Consider the following 19,034-nt stretch of genomic DNA (forward strand, 5'->3'; position numbering starts at 1 on the left):
CGCATCGATCGATGAACTTCCGAGGAATTATCCCGACGAAGTTCTACCTCGGTATATTCCGAGGACTTTTCCGACAAACAAGGGTTCCTCGGAATTTCCTCGGAAATTTATTTCCTCGGAATTCCGTCGGAAAATTCCGAGGGATTTCAGAGGAAAAAAGAAATTCCGAGGAATTATTTCCGACGACGTATTTCGTCGGAATTGCGTCGGAATAACGATATTCCGACGAAATTCCGACGATTTTTTCCCTCAGAATCCTTGATGTTTTCTTGTAGTGTTATATAGTTCATCAAAGTTTGAGATGTCAAAATATCTCTCCATTTACTTTGCTTATTCATTGATAAGCCATTTTCTTACCAATGAGAGATTCTACAGCCAAAACAGACGTAATGGATTGTGTATGTATTGGTTAAGTGTCTAGAACAGAAAGAGGCAAGCTGGCTGTGAGAATGAACTGGTTTGATACCAACGAGAGATTCTAACACCTATTATGACAGCAAGCTTACCATCATTAGCCTCTATTTTGGGGTTTTATTTTAGACGTTTTTCATTTCGATGTTAGTGTGGATTTTTATTTCATTAACTGAATAAAGAGGCAAACCAAAGTTCTATAATTTTTTTTGAAAGTTCAAGTATCATACACATTTTGCCCAAACTTTTGCACATATGAACAAAGATTCTTATGATCATTGTAGTTATCACGCTGATCTCTCTTGCTATTCATGATAACTGCAAATAGTCAGAGTTCAAACATTACAACAGTCTCCTTAATAAACCTTAGTTTTTGTATTTACTAGACTATTTACTTTATTCCTTGTATCTTAATTCCAATCTTACTAATTTAATTGTAGCCCTAACATTCTTTTCACTAATATTCATCAGTCGGTTTATTAGTGTTTGAATAATTCAATGATTTATTGATAGATATCTTTTACAGAGAGGCAGTAGTGTCACATTTTTGTCAGTTTCCTCTCCACTCAAAGAAGACATTCTTTCCCCATGCCTGATTCCCTTAATGCAGACTATTTAAAATAACACATCTGTAATGATGCATGCACAAAGTATATACGTCAGTGAGAATTTTCAATAAACAATAGTGAAGATTCTTTTGTTTTCTTCTAAGTCGTCGGTCGAGTAAGAAAACAAATGTGACGGATAACTTTATTTATACCATCGTGTGTCCGAAAATATTCATGGTTTAGTTTCTTTATCTGTAGTTTTTTCAAAAGCATTCTTCTTTATCTGTAGTTATGTTTTTTTTTTTTATCTGTAGTTATGTTGATCTAAAGTTTTTTTTCTTTGGTATTAGATTTGGATGATAAAATCCAAGCTTTCAGCGGTTAAAGTGGGTGATATAACCTTATACATGTTCTTACATATAGTGTTTCTAATGTTTTCTTACGATTTCGGATAGATCTTAAGACCAGTTATACAATATATCTTTGACCAGTTTCAATGGAGGAATATGATTTACCTTTTAAAGTCGGTAAATTTTAAATTAGTGTGATTTAGACATTTTTGGCATGCATATAAATTTGAAATTCCCTATATAATAGATGACGATGAGGGATATGATTATAACATATATATATATATATATAATATATATATATATATACTAGTAAAAAAAATTTTTAACAGATAAATATAAATTATATTTTAAAATAAAATTTTATTAATATTGTAAATTTTTTTTTTCGTATCAATATTTTAATATAAATTTGATTTAATTAAATATAAAAATTATATTTAAGAATATGTATGTATATATTTGAAATTATAATCTTAGATAGATTTTTCTATCGATTTATTTTAATTAGATATGTTAAATAAATTTATAAAAGTTTCATAATTACCAAAATTTTAAATTAAACAATATTTATAAAATTTGTAGATATATAAGAAAATAATGATTTTACGGTTAAATTTTTATAATTTCTAAACAAATTGTATACATTTTTGAAAATTTTAGTAATAAAATTTTATAATTTAAAAATATATAATTAAATTATATTTCAAAATTTATAATGTCATATTTGAATATATTTATTTTAATGATGATTTATGAGTTATTCTCATATTCTAAAAAAAATTTCAAAAATATAAATTGACATTAAATGTAATATATGAGTTATTACCATATTTTAAAAAGTTTACCAAAAATATAAATTAACATTAAATGCAATTGTCTATGTCATATTAAGGTATAAGACATGTCATCAATTCTAATAGTCATGTCATATTTGTTTTGTGAAATTGATTGTAGAAAGAACCTGTGACAAAATCACTTCGCAAATATAGTCTAGGGGATATAGTTTGTCTTTGATCAGATTGGTTGATTAATTAATGATTCAAGTATAAGCAAAGAGCATGGAATTAAAAAAAAAAGCATCACATTAAAGAAATACAAGTGGGAATAGTGTTTGCATGTGTTTTATTTTGTGTTTATTGATAAGATTTGAGATTGCCTAATGAGGGTGAGGGGAACAATACAAAGTAGCATACCAAATACACTGATACTTTTATAAAGCGAAATTATACCTTACATAATCATAAATCGTCTCATGTTGTTTGCACAACTGTTCACAGACTTTTCATATCTCTTTTGGTATGTTGGCAGACTAGTTAGAATTTTTTTTTTTTTGAACTTAAGTTAGAAATTATTTGAAAAGTTTATTTTGCTAGATTCATTATATTGATTTGATGTGGATAGATAGTCGTTATTGGTAAAAAGCTGTAATGTTTTGAAATTTATTTGAAAAAAAGTTGTTTTATTGATTCTGTAAAAGTAGTTATTTGGTAAGCAAACAAATTGACATATATGTTGATTGTTGACTTATTGCTCATCGAACTGGAACTAACCTTGAGATTGACATGCCTTAATAGTGTTGTGGTGGTGATGAAACCAAGTTCGAACAACAAACCATCATCGGTTCTATATGTTCGTGCGTATTTTGAGACTTCCATTTTGTAAGAAACCTCAAAGCTAATATATATAGTCTACGGATATATATCACAAAATGGAAAATAATCTAAGATTAATATTTGCAAAAGGGTGTGAGATTTTTATGATATGAGCAGATTTTTGTATCACTCTTTTTCAAAGTAGATACTAGATACCATAAAACTTTTTCATGGTAAACAACATGTAATTAATCTCCTTAGCTTTTAAGTCCCGAAGCTTGAGTCATATAATGTACCCACTTGGTTACAATTGCTACAGGCTGATAAATCCAAAACCTTATCTCTCTATTAATGCATCGATCGTATTATTAAGAGACAAAAAGGTAAACATTTAACTGTAGCTTAATGATCATAAGAAAATTGTCTGTATACAAAAATCGATTTGTTTGGCACAATTCTTTCTTGATCACTAAAAGAATCACATTTAACAGCTACAGGTTTGACAAAACATAAAGGCAATTCATAATAAATTATAAATTGGAACTAATGAATAACATTTTAAAACCCTCTTTGAAAAGCAAGTATCAATAATTTATTTTTAGTTTTAAGAGAAAAGAGAGGAAGTGAGTCAATGTTGGTAAGAGACATCAATAGTACAACATGAACGTATCCTCTGTCTTGTTTTCATCAAACCACAAGCTGTTGCTACTACTACTCGTACAACTACTACTTATCAAGTGATTGATATCCTCCATTCCATAATCTTCCATTGATCTCTCTTCATGATGATGATCATGTTGTTCCATCTTCACTCTTGTTACTGTATTTGTTGTACTTGACCCACTTCTTACATCACTCAACAACATTATTCCTTTGTTTGTACTTTGCTCCTGGCTGTCTTCTTGATGGCTCATTATAAGCTTGTTGTTATTTGGAGAATTTACCAAACTGTCCATGACTTCTTGGTATAATAGTTGTTGTTGTTGTTGGTCCATCATTGTCATCATCATCTCCTGATGAGGTGTGATCAGCTGATTTGTAGATATTGATGGGTTATACGGAGGAAGACTATTGGTCATGTTGTAGTGTGATGATGATGGTGATGATGATGATGAGGCAATGGCTAAGAGATGATGAGGTGGTGGAGGAGCCATAGTGGCAATGAGCTTCTTCTTGAGCTTAGTGTTCCAATAGTTCTTGATGTCATTATCAGTTCTACCATGCAGGTGAGCTGCAATTACTGACCACCTGCATTTTCAACATGATTTATTCCTTTATGTAACCACAATAATAATTAAATAAAAGATAGACTTTATCGCTTAATTTATTTTTCAATAGTTGTCAAAGTGAATTTGCTCCCATCTGTTTTCCTAGATTATGAACTAAAGAATATACCCTCAAAAGGAGGCAATTATACTGCATAAAATGTATGCATGCAAAAGCTAAAATCGATTATTTTTCATAAGAAAAAAAAGAGGTTAAAATTTCCTTGAAACATGCAAAGTCTCTTGCTTTTTGATACCCACTTATTAAGGTCTCCATTTTTTCCCCATGATTTTAACATGAGTTGTCTTTTTACATCATAAGATCAGATGTCAACAAAAATTATTAATATTGGAATCATATCAGTTTTAGTATTAGATGTTGAAGCTAGACTTTTTTAACCTGCTTCCAATGGAGGCAAAGAGGCTGCAGATAATCTTGTCTTCTTCCTCAGAGAAATCTCCATGTCTTATGTTTGGCCTCAAATAGTTTAACCACCTCAGTCTACAACTCTTCCCACATCTCCTTAAACCTTATTCATCATATTATACAAGATTTAAAAAAATCAGCCAAGACCCACCAGGGGTTTAAATTCCAAAGAGACAACAATCAAACAAAAAAAAGTCTCCAATAAATCAACCCATTCATTTTTTTGAAGAAGAAATCAACCCATTCGAATCATGAGATATAAACATGTACCAGCTTTGTGAGGGAGAGCAATCCAGTTGCCACCAGTGCCTTGTTTCTCTATGTAATCTTTAAGCTTTGCATCTTCTTCAGGAGACCATGGACCTCTCTTGACGTTTGCTTTGTCACAACATGGAGCCCTCCCCATCTCTCTACGATCTCTCTCGGTCCTTATAGCTACTCTGTGTGTTTTGTTTGAGGAATATTGGTTTTGTTTTTGAAGAGAGAAGAAGAGAAAGAAGAGGTGTTTTCTGGTTCTAAAAATTATCAGAGGTGGAAGACATATATTTATTGCTATATGTATTGGAAACGCCCAAGTCAATGAAAAACTTATTTTCTATTTTCTTTCAATTATGCCTTTCCCTCTTCTCTCCATTTGGATTAACTTCATTATTATAAAATAAATTTATGTAACGAGAAAGAGAGAAACAATGGAGTATCAAAAATATAGATGTGTGTTTTTGGTCACCAAAACAAAACAAGAACAGCTGGTCTAAGTTGTGAAAGTGGAGAAAATTCTACAAAATGCAATTAATGTTAATAATTTTAATTAATCAAGTGACTTAATACTTTTCTATTTTGTTTTAGAAAAAATGTAGAAATAGTTTCTGGAAATAAAACAAATAGACAAATGGTTTAAAGTTTCCTTGGCATTAAAGTTCAAAAAATAAAAAAAAGTTTCCTTGGCATCTACATTTCAATTTAACCTACGTGTTTGTCTTTTGAAGAGACCAGACAACCCTTCATAGATCGAGTTTTACCGGTTCATGGTCTGCTTTGTATTAAACCGAATCAAACGAACCACAACCAACATGATTTTCAGCTTTAGTTTAGCAGATTTAGGTTGGTAATAATTTTCATTAGGATAAACTTTATCTGATATTCAAAACCCTTCTTTCAAAAGAAATACTATAGCATATTCTTAACACTAATCAAATATATATGGTCTAAGAATATGGTAATAAATACTATCATAAATGAAAAGAATGGTGCATGTAGATTTTATAGTCAAACATTTATGCATGGTATTAATTTTCTTGGTAAACTATTCACCAATAAAAAAAGAGAAGGAAATAATAGTTCATGGACTGCCGCTGCCCAAAGGTAGTGACTAGTGATAAGAAAAAAAAAGGTAAAATAACACGAGAAGTTGACATTAAACCAAAAGATTAGAGAAAGCATGAAGGTGACGTGTACATACTAAGTCATTTCACACAAGACTTTGTCAAAGTGATTGATCCCGAGGTCCACACATACATACATTCTCATGGGGGAGAATATATGTATACAAGCATTTATACAAAGACGGTCCACACATACATACATTCTCATGGGGGAGAATATATGTATACAAGCATTTATACAAAGACGTGTATGTGTTTGTATATATACACATACAGTACATATGCAGCAGCAACAAGTAAATGGATTTGATGGGGCAGCGGTTTAAGTTGGTGAGTTGGTGTGGCATTTTTCAAAACTATATTTAAGAGGGTTTCCGAAAATGAAAATAAAACTTGGTTACACTCATTTCTTATTTTAGAGAGAGCTACATGCCTACTCCTCACTTCATACACCAAATAGCAGTTGCGTGATGTATACTTGGCGAGCATTCACTGGTAATACTGTCACAAAATGGATGTATGATTCATTACTACTGATATATATACTGATATACACTTATCTTTAGTATGCATCCATCTGCGATATTAATTATCAACTTGTTGATTGTAGTTTTTAAGTTCTATAACACGGTTATAACTTTATATGAATATATTACAACAGAAGACTACTCCAGACTCCAGTTATAATTTGCTAATCTAAAATAGTTTTTTACAAAAGGTGCATTGCAACAAGTTCTTATATATTGTTACATTTCATGATTTGTATATTTCTAATTATTGAGATGGAGTCCCTACACGAGAAGATTTTTCAGTGACTTCATGGTTATACCGAGAGGTCGAAATCAATAGTTTTATATTAAACAGGCCAATAATTGATAAAGGCGGTCTTTTAGTAACATACAATAATATGCCTCTGCCACGATTTTCCACTCAAATAGGTGCCTATCTAGTGAATGTAGACGGGTGATGGAAAATCTCTTTAAGATGTTAACCCTTACAATTATGAATTGTTAACATGTAATCTAATATAATAGAAAATAAGACAGCAGTATATTATGAAAGCAACTATATATGCTGGTATAAATTATAAAAAGGATCTCATGCATCTCCAAAATAAACTAAACTATATAATTTCAAATATAGAGTTTTTTGCTCTAAATAAAAACTTCAAAACTTCAAATTTAGAGTTTTGAGAACTGAAATTTCACTATTTAAAACTCTAAATTTCAAGTTTCATCTTTTGATTTGTATTCTGGTTCTTATAATTAATTACACATCACATTTATGATTATTAAATATTTTCTCATTTATTATTTTAATCCTTAAAACTTTTGTATATCATAAATATTTCAAATTTGTTTTTATAAATACATACACATAAAATTAAATAATTTTTTAAAATAAGATTTATAATATTTTAAAACTATAATTAGACAACAAGAATATTTCAAAAGAAACTTTAATATATTTTTTAAAGATACATGAAAACATAATTATTATACAAATTTAAATATTACAACAATACTAATAGTCTAGTAAATTTACTCCGGAACCTCCAAAATTAAATCTCTAAAATATTGTCTAGGCAAATTGAGTTTCTTGAGTGAGAGATGAGAGCAGGAGAGAAGATACGTGTAGTATTTGAAACATGATAGTAGGAGTATTCCTACTTGGCAGAAAACTGAGAATAAATTTGGCTCGATAGTTTAGCTTTGGAGAGCCAATAGACATAAGAACGCTTCTGTTAAAGACATAAGAACTAGTTATCCGAACCGGATCCGACCCGAAATAGACCGGTTCGGTTCGGTTTCGGATATGGCCATATTACCCGATTGGTCATTGCCCCTAATATTCGTGGGTATCGGGTCGGTTCTGGTTATTACCCGAAACCTAATCGGGTACCCATTTAAACCGAAATGGATAGCCTAAAACCCATAATATTAGAAAAAATGTCATCACCACAACTCAAACCCAGATTGGATAGGTAGAAAAGTGGCTATGTTACCACCATACCACTTCAACTTATATGTAATTCTTCTATATTGTAAATATATAGTATTTAAATATTATTTTTTATTACAAAATTGACATTTTAGGGATTCGAACCCGGGTTGGCCACACTAAAAATAGAATATGCAACCAATGAAGTATGAACCAATTCAATTTACATGTAAAATATTTTATTTAGTAAATATGTATATGATTTACACAATAAAACCGACCCGAAACCGGTGGTATCCGACCCGAAACCCGAACCAAAATCTACCAAGTACCTATTGGATAGTGAATTCATTTATCCGAAAGACCCGGATCCGAAAACCCGATCCGAAAACCCGATCCAAATATCCGAAGTCCCGAGCACCTTTTTCTCGTGGTCTCAACACGCTCCCATCCCACCTCCCATTTTTTTCTTCTTAATTCGATTTAAGTATTTAAAATATTATATATTTGCACAAAATTTAAAATAAATCTTACAAGTTCCATTTTATACGGAACTTTATAATACCCACATGAGGAAAAGAAAGATCAATATCTTCAACAGAGACGTTCTTAAGAAGAAAAAAATGGGAGGTGGGATGGGAGCGTGTTGAGACCACGAGAAAAAGTGTTAAACGACGACGTTTTAGCATAACGTCGTGTCACTTTCTTTACCTTTCTTCCTCCATCGTCTCAAAACTATCTCCTTCTCTACCACTTCCCTCACCTTTACCAACACTCACACACACACCAAAGACTACTACACTCATCTTCTGCAATGGCTGCCATTACCGCATTCTCCTCCGCTCTCTCAAGCCCCATCTCTCCTCCTACGGCGTCTCCTTTACTCAGCTCCCCTCCGTCTCTCTCCAGATTCCCGAACGCGTCTCCGTTTCCCTCACTCTCTACCTCTCGCCGGAGAAATATTCTAGCGTTTTCTTCGATTAACAACGGAGATGACGCGGTTGAAGAAACAAGAAGTGATGATGATGATAGTAGAGAGACTCTGATGTTATCAGTCTCTCCTCTGCCTCTCCTCCTCGTTGCTACTCTCCCTGGAGGTAAACAACCTACACAGCTTTGACCAATAAGGTTGTGTAAGTGACAAAGTTATGTTGATGTTTGTCTTTTGCTTGTGGCAGCTGGAACTGTAAGATCTGTTATTGGACCCTTTGTGGAGATTGTGAAGTCACTGAATCTCCCTGATTGGCTTGTTCATTGGGGTCATCCTGGTAACATGGTAAAAGCTTCCTCCTCCCTACCAAAGTTTCATGCTTTTTAACTTCTTTTGTCTCATTTGCAAGATATATGTTCTGTTTCCGCTGATGAATTTGTTCTTGTTTTGTGACTTGTTTCTTCTCAGGCAGTGGTTCTTTTTGCTATGGGTGGATATGGAACATACCTAGGCTTCAGGATTCGTTATTCAGATGACATTGTAAGAATATCTTTACTAAAGAATATAATGTTACAAAATTACAAGAACCGTTGTTTTTGATTAGAGAGTGTTTTGTATTGTTTGAAATGGTTTAGGAGGAGAAGGCAAAGGCGAAAGACCTGCACCCGAAGCTCCTAGCTGGAATGTTTTTCTTCTTCTCCCTTGGAGCAACCGGTGGTATCACATCCCTTCTTACCTCAGACAAACCCATCTTCGAAAGGTATCATCTTTGAACTTAGTATTGAGTTTTTTTTTTTCCAAGTGCAATGATTATAATATGGTTGTGGATTTGGTGCAATGTAGCCTGCACGCTGTTACAGGATTCATAGGTCTTGCACTCTTGACGATTCAAACAGTCTTACCAACTTTGTTCAAGGTAAAAAAAAAAAGAAAGCTTTGTGCAGGAGTTTATGATCTTAATGGTTTTGTTTTGGGATCAAGAAACTGTTTAAAAAAAAAATAATGTGCAGGACAAGCCTGAGCTGAGGGGGGTGCACGGGATCCTGGGTAGTGGGATAATGGCGCTTTTCCTAGTCCATGCTGCTTTCGGACTTCAGCTCGGTCTCAGTTACTAGATCTCTTCCTCTCATATGTTTTGTGTTCTTGAGCTGCAACCACAACCATGTAGTGACTTGAGAAGATATATAGAAGCAATAAATTTGTAGAATAATGTGAACATTATTTGTGTAGTTTATAATTTTTATGCTATATATAAATGAGTTATTCTTGGGTTCACCCCTAGGGTGAACCTTTAGGTTCACCAACCAATAGAAAATTGTCATTTTAAATCTAATATCTTTTAATTAAGGAAACTAAATAACTTGGCAAATTATATTATTTTTTCAAAATAAAATTTAAAAATAAATAAAAATAATATATAAAAAACGAATTCAAAAAAAAAACAATATTGTCAACAAAACACTAAACCCTAAACTCTAATACTAAACCCTAAACTCAAATCCTAAACCCTAAATCCTTGGATAAACCCTAAATCCTTGGGTAAATCCCTAAACCCTTGGAAAAACACTAAACATGTTGTCAACAAAACACTAAACCCTAAACTCTAATCCTAAACCCTTGGGAAAACCCTAAACCCTTGGGTAAACCCTAAATCCTTGGGTAAACCCTAAACCCTTAGGTAAACCCTAAACCCTTGGAAAAACACTAAACATTTGGATAAATTCTAAATTATAAATCTTAAACACTAAACTCTAAATCTTAAAAATAAATATATTTTTTTTAATAATCTTTTTTTAGAACTATTGTTATTTTTATTTATTTAATTTTTTATTTTTTATTTTAAAAGCATAATATAATTTGACAAGTTATTTTGTTTCCTTAATTAAAAGATACTAGATCTAAAATAACAACTTTTTATTGGTTGGTGAACCTTCACCCTAGGGGGTGAACCCAAGAAAAAGTCTATATAAATTTATGCTTATATTTTCTGTTTTTGTTTTTTGAACGAATATACCAACCAATATGCCTCGGTGATTTGGGTTTTCGGTTCAGTTTCCTAGTATATGTTTTTCTTGATTTTGGTTAATAAGATTTCGGGTTTAAACAAATTTTATAATTTTTGTGTTCATTTTATTTCCTTCAAGATAATATCAAAATAAAACATGAAATCAAGTATTTGAGCTATTTAGTTTCAAATATTCTTTTCGGATAATAATTCAGATATTTTAATTCATTATTTTTTTATTATATATTCGAGACTGAGTTGAATTTGGATAATACTAGTAATCCAAATTATCATCCTACAAAGATCTAATCAAGTATTTTATACGGTTCAAATTATTGGTTTTGGGTTCGGTTTGGATATCTGGTTGATGAGCGCTCATGCCTACCGACCAACATCTAAATATGAAAATGACAAATCATGTTATTGACAGATATGTTCCGTCTTCCAAAAGAAATCTAAAGGATCCGGTTCGGAGTTAATATAAACGATCCAATCACGTTGTCGATACCGGGTCGGGTCCTCGTCTCACCAACTACACTCCACACCAACGACACGGAGGTTGGTGAGATAATCGCTAGCTCCATCTCACCGTCTACTCCTCCTCAACACAAGATCCAACGGCGTTATAGAATCACACTACCCTACACTCAAAACACGTGATCGCATCTCCGCCAACCATATAATCGCACGAGAAGAGCGGGCAAACACACACAGAGCGAGTCGAACTCCGAGTCACCCGCCGAGTTTCTCTCACTCTCCCCTCCTCGATAAAATCTCTCGTCTTCAGATCTCGAATCTCACCTCTATACTTCCGTCGCCAGGTTCGTTTCTCTTCGACCCATTGTTCATCTAGATCTGGGAGTTCGAATCCTTGTGTTTCTGTTGATAGATCTGACGAAAGTTGGAACCTTTAGACTCTGTCGGTGGATAAAGTTTGAGACTTTATTGTTTGTTTTTTTGTAGCTTTTCAGAGATGGAAACGTTTCTATTCACATCCGAGTCCGTCAACGAGGGACACCCCGACAAGCTCTGCGACCAAGTCTCCGACGCGATCCTCGACGCTTGCTTAGAGCAAGACCCCGAGAGCAAAGTCGCTTGCGAGACGTGCACCAAGACCAACATGGTCATGGTCTTCGGCGAGATCACGACCTCTGCTAAAGTAGATTACGAGAAGATCGTCAGATCCACTTGTCGCGAGATCGGTTTCATCTCCGCCGATGTCGGTCTCGACGCCGACAAATGCAACGTCTTGGTCAACATCGAGCAGCAGAGTCCCGACATTGCTCAGGGAGTTCACGGTCATTTGACCAAGAAGCCTGAAGACATCGGAGCCGGTGATCAGGGACATATGTTCGGTTACGCTACCGACGAGACTCCCGAGCTGATGCCTTTGACTCATGTTCTTGCGACCAAGCTTGGCGCGAAGCTTACCGAAGTGAGGAAGAACAAGACTTGTCCTTGGCTGAGGCCTGATGGGAAGACGCAGGTCACCGTTGAGTACAAGAACGACGGTGGAGCGATGATTCCGATTCGTGTCCACACCGTTCTGATCTCGACTCAGCATGATGAGACTGTGACCAACGATGAGATCGCTGCTGACTTGAAGGAGCATGTGATCAAGCCGGTGATTCCCGCTAAGTACCTTGACGACAACACCATCTTTCACTTGAACCCCTCTGGTCGTTTCGTCATCGGAGGGCCTCACGGTGATGCTGGACTCACGGGGAGGAAGATCATCATCGATACTTACGGTGGTTGGGGTGCTCACGGTGGTGGTGCTTTCTCAGGGAAGGATCCAACCAAGGTTGACAGAAGCGGTGCTTACATCGTCAGGCAAGCTGCGAAGAGTGTGGTGGCTGCTGGACTCGCTCGCCGATGTATTGTCCAGGTTTCGTACGCTATTGGTGTCCCTGAGCCTCTCTCTGTGTTTGTTGACACCTACAAGACCGGGACTATTCCGGATAAGGATATCCTTGTGTTGATCAAGGAGGCGTTTGACTTTAGGCCAGGGATGATGGCTATTAACCTTGATTTGAAGAGAGGAGGTAACTTCAGGTTCCAGAAGACTGCTGCTTATGGGCATTTTGGGCGTGATGATCCTGATTTCACTTGGGAGGTGGTGAAGCCACTCAAGCCAAAGGCTTAAACGAAAAGGTGGTAGTTGCAAGAACTCTTGAGTTGCTGAGACACTCTCTCTCCCTCTCCACTATTGGGGACTTATCCATTATACCATTGTTATTGGGAAAGATTTGAATAATGCTATACATTTTACATTTTGCTTTTGCTGCTATTGGAGTTCGTACACAAGGCCATGTGTGTTAGTGAACGAACAGAAGATTTGAGTTTCATGTTTTTGAATTTCCTTTTTTTTTTTTCTTTCTTCTTATGCTCTTGTATTGTAAGTTTGATTGTGTAATCAAGAAGTCCATCTTTGCATTCTACTTTCTGTCTCTGTGAAAATTGAATTCATACACCGAATGAGCAGGCGTGAAAAGTCCATTAGTTGTAGGTGATTGGGTGTTAAGGGAAGTTTTACCAAGAAGCTCCGTAGTTAATAACAGCCAGCAGATGAGAGGAACACTCGATGAAAAAGTTCAAGAGCAAGAATAGATTTTCAATGAGTAAAAAAAACTAGTAACTGGAGATTTACAAGACTTAGTGTGGTAAATAATGTTGAGTTTTGATCAATCCATGAATTTTGAAACATGTTGACATACATCTACATCTAAATAATAATAAAAAAATGTCTCTCTTTTCAAATATGGTAAGTACGCTTCCAAACCTTTTCTTTCCTGTTTAAGACATCTTATGTAACATTCTTTTTGTGCTTAGTCGCGTTACAAAAAAAGACAATCATTTATTATTTTTCCGTGTGGTTCTATATTCAAATTCCTTGTGGTTCTATAGTCATGTATTATGTCATGGAATTACTGGTTGCTTCTACTTTCCCAAAACCTCCCGTAGACAACAAATCAAGGTGAGATGATACAAACAATTTTCAACTACCATTAAATTTGTACCAAAAAGAAAAGCACCAAAACCAACAGGGCAAATCACAAAACATAATATTTAGTGTTATGCTAAAAATGTCGATCATCCAAACGATAAACATGAAGTCATTAATAGAATCGAAACTATAAATTGTTAAATATTTTATTTTTATTTTACTTCATTTAGTCGGCAAAATTGTTGAATATTTAATAGAAACTTTTATTCGCCCCAGCTTAGCGCGGGTACTTATCTTGTTGAAGTACTGATCTGTTTTTTTTTGAAACATGTTGAAGTACTGATCAATCCATGAACTTTCGATTGTTTCTTCAATCTAAGAATCGTTCAAAGTCTGCATCTAAATGTTGACATACATCTACATCTAAATAATGAATTTTGAAACATGTTGACATACATCATTGTCAACATTATTTACCACACAGAATCATAAAGCAGATTTTCATAGATTATGTTTTTACCTATGAAACTCTTTTTTGCCATGTTTGAAATCGGTGGCGAGAACTTTGACAGCAATAGTCACCAGTGGACATTTGAACTTTGTAGACAGGTCCAAATGCTCTTTCGCCAACCAATGTAGTGAAATTACATGTTGCGTTCTGCAAATCCCTTAATCACCCACAGAAGAACATATGTTGAAAATAGATATAGAAGACCAAGAATTCAAAAAACATTAAGAGGTTTCTTCAACCTATAAATGCATTGTTTTACATTTTCATTTTTATACTATAAATTTATAATCAAACTAATATGTAAACTCAAAGAAACAATGTTCAAATTCGGTTAGAAGGAATCTATTTTTTATTTAAATAATTTAATATGATATGAACTTCGTTTTACAAAGATGTAAGAGCTTATAGACCCAAAATTTTCTTAGTTATTTCTTAAGAAAAACCTGATGATATTTATTTAACCGTAAAAAATATGCAAAACTCAGCATCACAAATTATGAGCGAACACATATAATATAGCTCATTGGTATATCTAAAAGCTTACTATTGTTTCAGAATATATATGTCCAATATAGTTATTTGATTCGTTATATTATATGTAAGGAAATTGTCTTGTTTTGTGCGGTAAAAAACTTCTCTACTACAGCTCTTTTGAAGTATGACAGTAAGAGGAAGAAATAAACTCTGATTTATAAACAAACTGAAACCGCATGAGAAGTGTAACCGAGACAAGTCTCTCGGCTTTGTGTTCATACAAAAGAACATAACTTATACCCTGTCTCAGCTCGTCACAGAAAAACATGTCTGCCCCAAAATATCGTCCTTCACTAGCATGTTGTAGTCGTGAACTTCCACTCTGAGCAACGCCAGCTCTGGTACTGTAAGCTGAAACTCAAACTCCTTGTCCCAAAATGGCTCCCAAGTGTTTTCTTCTTTCTTTGTTTTCTTGATTACTCTATCACCTCAACTCCTGTTATCCCCACCTGCTTCCACACAAAATATTTCAATACATATGAAACAGATCCTAGAGTAGAGAATCACAATGTAATAAGCATCTAAATCAAAGTGACTCTTGTGTAATGAGTTGCTTACCCTTGTGTAGAAGTTAGGAGAAGACCAAGTGTTGAAACATGCTCGCTGGAAACCAGAGTCCTATCCTTTTCCCATATATACTTTCACTCTCAGAGTTGTCTTGATTGGTTGGTAACTTCGCTTTCGGGTCAAAAACTTCTCCTTCCGGACCTTTGTTCATCATAAAGTCTGGTTTCTTCATGTATTGCATCATCCAGAGAGTTTTTCTATAGCCCTGCAGATCAAAGGTAAAGGATGCATCAAGTGTGATGGAGTTTTGGTAAATGTTGAAAAGGCCTGTGAAAAAATAAAATTAAAAAACTGCAAACCTGCATGTTGAAAGCGACCATTTGAGCTCCGTATACCCAAGCGTTGAACGGCTTGTATTTGGAGGAGGTTAGTCGTGTCGTGTGTCCTTTGGATATATCCTCAACAGGTTCTTCTGTGAGTTGTTTACCCTTTTTGTAGAACCTATGAACATAGCTATGAAAGTTAAAAATCAGTGAGAAAGCTCAATTGGAAAATAATAATTAGCTTATGTCTACAAACGAAATGAATACATTGGTTGCTCAAGTTTTTTCATTTACTGACATGTCACATTCTCAAGTTTTTGAAAAGCTGATGTGTCAATCAGTGGAGAATCTCTTGTGTAATTATTGTGTTGATTCAAATTATTATCATGCATATATACATTCTCTATTGTAAACTCCATGGTTTATATTATATAACTTACTGGTGCTATTGAACAACATTGTATTTGTATGTCCAGTTTAAGCAATAGTTGTATAATTGAATTATTCGATTCCACAAGGCCCAAAGGGCTGAAGATAAACAGCACAAAGTATACTCGGCAATTCACCCGGTGACTTCACGGTTGATGACATCGTATTTTGGGAATGATTAGGTTTTTCTTATTAATCCATTTAACAATTATTACCTCTATTTCATATTATACTAGTATGTTTCATTCTTTTTAGTGTTTAATTAAATTAAAATGTTATTTCCTTTATCCATGATTAGTAACAAGAGTCTTTTTTTAGTTAAACACTTCAACTTAACTGTGTTGTTACAAAAATATGTTTACTTTTATTTTACATAAAAGTAAATTTGAATAATTAGAAGAAATTTAGATTTTAATTAGGAAAAATTAATTGATGATAACATGACATTAATTTAGTTTATCACAATTTAGCAAAATATAGTTAAAGAAATATTGCACAATTTAGAAATTATACTTAGTTGATTGATATATGAGATAGACTGATAGTATACTAATAATTTAATATATGAACATATTTAACTAATAACTTATTTTATGTTATTTTACTTTATTTTTATCAAATTTAAAATTTCTTCAAGAATATACATCAGATACACGAAGTCTATGATATATTTTTATTAAATACTTTTAATAATAGTCATTCGAGGCTTGCACAAATTCGATATTAAAAATTTGGTCAAACATATAATAAAATTTTGATATTAAAAGGTTATGCATCTAACCTGTTAACCAAACTATGAACAATAAGAGTCTCTGGTATTTTGGAGTTTCCCTTCTTCTTCACTCTTCATCCTAGAATATAGTTTGTTTTATGCAGACAATCTCCTTGTAAGTTTGAAGTCTCTTCTTCTCATTGTCTCACTCTTTTTTGTTACAATCAATCTGAAACATAGACCTAAGTTTTCATTGACCAGCTTTGGTTCAAAAAAACTTGTTATGTAAAGAAGTGGTAACAACGACTCCTTTGCAAAAAAAGTAAAAAGAATTCAAAATTGCATAAAGAATAATAATTAAATGCTGAGACTCAAAAATTTATTACTTACTCATTCGCTAAACAAATATAAGAACCAGCGAATTTCCAGAAACCATCTATAACTTCGCTTCTTCCGCAACTTCAAAAACTTTCCTAAGAAAAGAAAAATCAAAGGTCTTTCTTAAAAAAATATAATTATAGGAAAGACACAAGCATCAGTTGTGGAAAAAAGTAAACTGTTTGGAAAAAAATTGTAAACAAATTTGTTATCTGAGTGATTCTAGTGTTCGTTTAAAGTTGATTTAGTAGGGAGTTGAGATCGTGTTGTAGTGGTTGAGACAATTAAAACTGTTTTTGCCTTTTTCATTTTACGAGGAAAATAAATGAACTGTTTTAATTTTTCTGGTCAAATTGTTGAAAAATAAGAAATGAAAGAATAATTTAATTGTTTTTAATTATTTTTTATTTTGTAAAGCTTTGCCAAGTGTCAGATTCTTATTCGTTAGGTAACTTGCGCTTTAGTATATAAGGAATTTCGTTAAATTTTCTTTTTGCATATATTAAAGATAATTATATATTTTATTTTATTTTTAATTAATGTATTATTTTCTTTGAATTTGATAATCAGTGAAGTAAAATAATAGTAGTAAAACTACAAAATTAATAAACATACACATTGAAAATATAGGAAAACATTGTGAAAACATACACATTAAATTTTAAAATGATAACTGATATGGAACAAAATGATATATGTTAATAATTTTGAAACTATAACTCAAAAAATCTACTAAACTGTATGTATTTGTCAAAATATTTAGTCATTTTTCTATGAATGGAAATATTATTAATGGTTGCACAAAAAAAAAGGAAATATTATTAATGAAAATGAAGGTTTGGTACAAGGTGAAATTGCAAATCACTCTGCTAGAAAAGCAAGATTGTGAATAAAAGTCTCAACAAAGCTAAAAAAGATTTAAACACAAGTCATATTTTTCAGTAAGCCAAAAAATCTATTGGAATGTATTCGTGTGTGTGAAACAAAATTTCTCACCCACAACTTACTACGTGCAGTATGGAGTTTAGATTTCAGCTCTATCGTTTTTGGTCTCCACAGAAGTCATTGACAGAAAAGATATGAAAATATATATGAAATGTAGATAAAAGAAAGAAGATAGGCAATGAATTCGATTAGAAAGCCATCGATCACTCAACTCATTGCTTTTGTCGTGTGGCATGTATTGTGGTGCAAGCATCCAAAGTTTGCTAAATTATTATCATAACAAAAATGACATAACGCTCTTCGATTATATGCGTATCCAAAATGATTCTTCTATATGTTATTATATGCATACAAGTATGTGTAAATCAAGACACTCTCAGAGTTCCACGTACGCTACACACCATATTTTAATAACTACTACCTCATAATAGTTGTATACGTACAAAATACACGTATATGTATCAAACACCGGAAAATAATAATAATGAACGTATATACACGTCCACATAACGTTTTTCTTTGGGCATGGCTGTTACCACTCATCATCAGAGACTTGTCATTTCATATAAGTTTCATTTTATCTTCATTTTTGGTAAAGATCCCTGCGTCGCCCTCTCCTTACAATTGTGTCTAAGATTTAAACTATGTAAGAAACTTGGGTTCTATTCTATCCAACTCAAGCTTGTTTTGGTTGAACACTTAAACATAACCGAGCATCTAAAAAAGACAACAAGAGAAAAATATGTCAAAGAGTTATCTCCTAGTCAATGTTTTTAAACCGACCCGGACACCGAATCAGACATGTTCTGGGTCACCGGATCATCGGGTCAACCACGGGCGAACTGCAGATTAATAAATAAATTAGTTTTACTATATAGTAATATATTTGTTAT

The 19,034-nt window shown here is 33.3% G+C and overlaps 3 protein-coding genes across 4 annotated transcripts; 2 read left to right on the forward strand and 1 right to left on the reverse strand.

The window, feature by feature from the left end:
* Nucleotides 1–3,473: 3,473 nt before the first annotated feature.
* LOC106374398 (transcription factor RAX2) lies at nt 3,474–5,361 on the reverse strand. The gene is made up of 3 exons (XM_013814437.3): nt 4,867–5,361; nt 4,570–4,699; nt 3,474–4,152 (listed from the first exon to the last, which is right to left on the reverse strand). Exons 1-3 carry the CDS (start codon nt 5,000–5,002, stop codon nt 3,552–3,554), a joined length of 867 nt encoding a protein of 288 aa, XP_013669891.1. The 5' UTR covers nt 5,003–5,361; the 3' UTR covers nt 3,474–3,551.
* Nucleotides 5,362–8,549: 3,188 nt separating this feature from the next.
* On the forward strand, nt 8,550–10,966 carry BNAC04G08350D. Of its 2 annotated transcripts, XR_007322391.1 has the most exons (8): nt 8,550–9,016; nt 9,098–9,195; nt 9,319–9,390; nt 9,486–9,610; nt 9,694–9,766; nt 9,861–10,052; nt 10,083–10,105; nt 10,821–10,966. XR_007322391.1 is itself a non-coding variant. In XM_013815838.3 (6 exons), the coding sequence occupies exons 1-6, from the start codon at nt 8,734–8,736 to the stop codon at nt 9,963–9,965; spliced, it is 756 nt and encodes a 251-aa protein (XP_013671292.1). In that variant the 5' UTR covers nt 8,550–8,733; the 3' UTR covers nt 9,966–10,100. The 2 variants fall into 2 exon arrangements, 1 of the variants encoding a protein (XP_013671292.1); XM_013815838.3 differs by lacking the exon at nt 10,821–10,966 and having other exon boundaries at nt 9,861–10,100.
* A 403-nt stretch (nt 10,967–11,369) lies between these two features.
* Nucleotides 11,370–13,296, forward strand: LOC106375834 (S-adenosylmethionine synthase 3). Its single transcript, XM_013815837.3, has 2 exons — nt 11,370–11,676; nt 11,819–13,296. The coding sequence occupies exon 2, from the start codon at nt 11,829–11,831 to the stop codon at nt 12,999–13,001; it is 1,173 nt and encodes a 390-aa protein (XP_013671291.1). The 5' UTR covers nt 11,370–11,676; nt 11,819–11,828; the 3' UTR covers nt 13,002–13,296.
* Nucleotides 13,297–19,034: the final 5,738 nt, after the last annotated feature.

This window comes from Brassica napus, chromosome C4, assembly GCF_020379485.1.
Source record: "Brassica napus cultivar Da-Ae chromosome C4, Da-Ae, whole genome shotgun sequence".
Taxonomy (NCBI): domain Eukaryota; kingdom Viridiplantae; phylum Streptophyta; class Magnoliopsida; order Brassicales; family Brassicaceae; genus Brassica; species Brassica napus.

Bases quoted from the DNA above. Each gene is read 5' to 3' on its own strand.
- LOC106374398 (XM_013814437.3), bottom strand. From the start codon at position 5,002: ATGGGGAGGGCTCCATGTTGTGACAAAGCAAACGTCAAGAGAGGTCCA. The intron at 4,700-4,866 runs GTACATGTTTAT...ATGATGAATAAG, and splicing joins TGCTCTCCCTCACAAAGCTG to GTTTAAGGAGATGTGGGAAG. The intron at 4,153-4,569 runs GTTAAAAAAGTC...TTGAAAATGCAG, and splicing joins TTTGCCTCCATTGGAAGCAG to GTGGTCAGTAATTGCAGCTC.
- BNAC04G08350D (XM_013815838.3), top strand. From the start codon at position 8,734: ATGGCTGCCATTACCGCATTCTCCTCCGCTCTCTCAAGCCCCATCTCT. The intron at 9,196-9,318 runs GTAAAAGCTTCC...GTTTCTTCTCAG, and splicing joins GGGGTCATCCTGGTAACATG to GCAGTGGTTCTTTTTGCTAT. The intron at 9,391-9,485 runs GTAAGAATATCT...GAAATGGTTTAG, and splicing joins TTCGTTATTCAGATGACATT to GAGGAGAAGGCAAAGGCGAA.
- LOC106375834 (XM_013815837.3), top strand. From the start codon at position 11,829: ATGGAAACGTTTCTATTCACATCCGAGTCCGTCAACGAGGGACACCCC.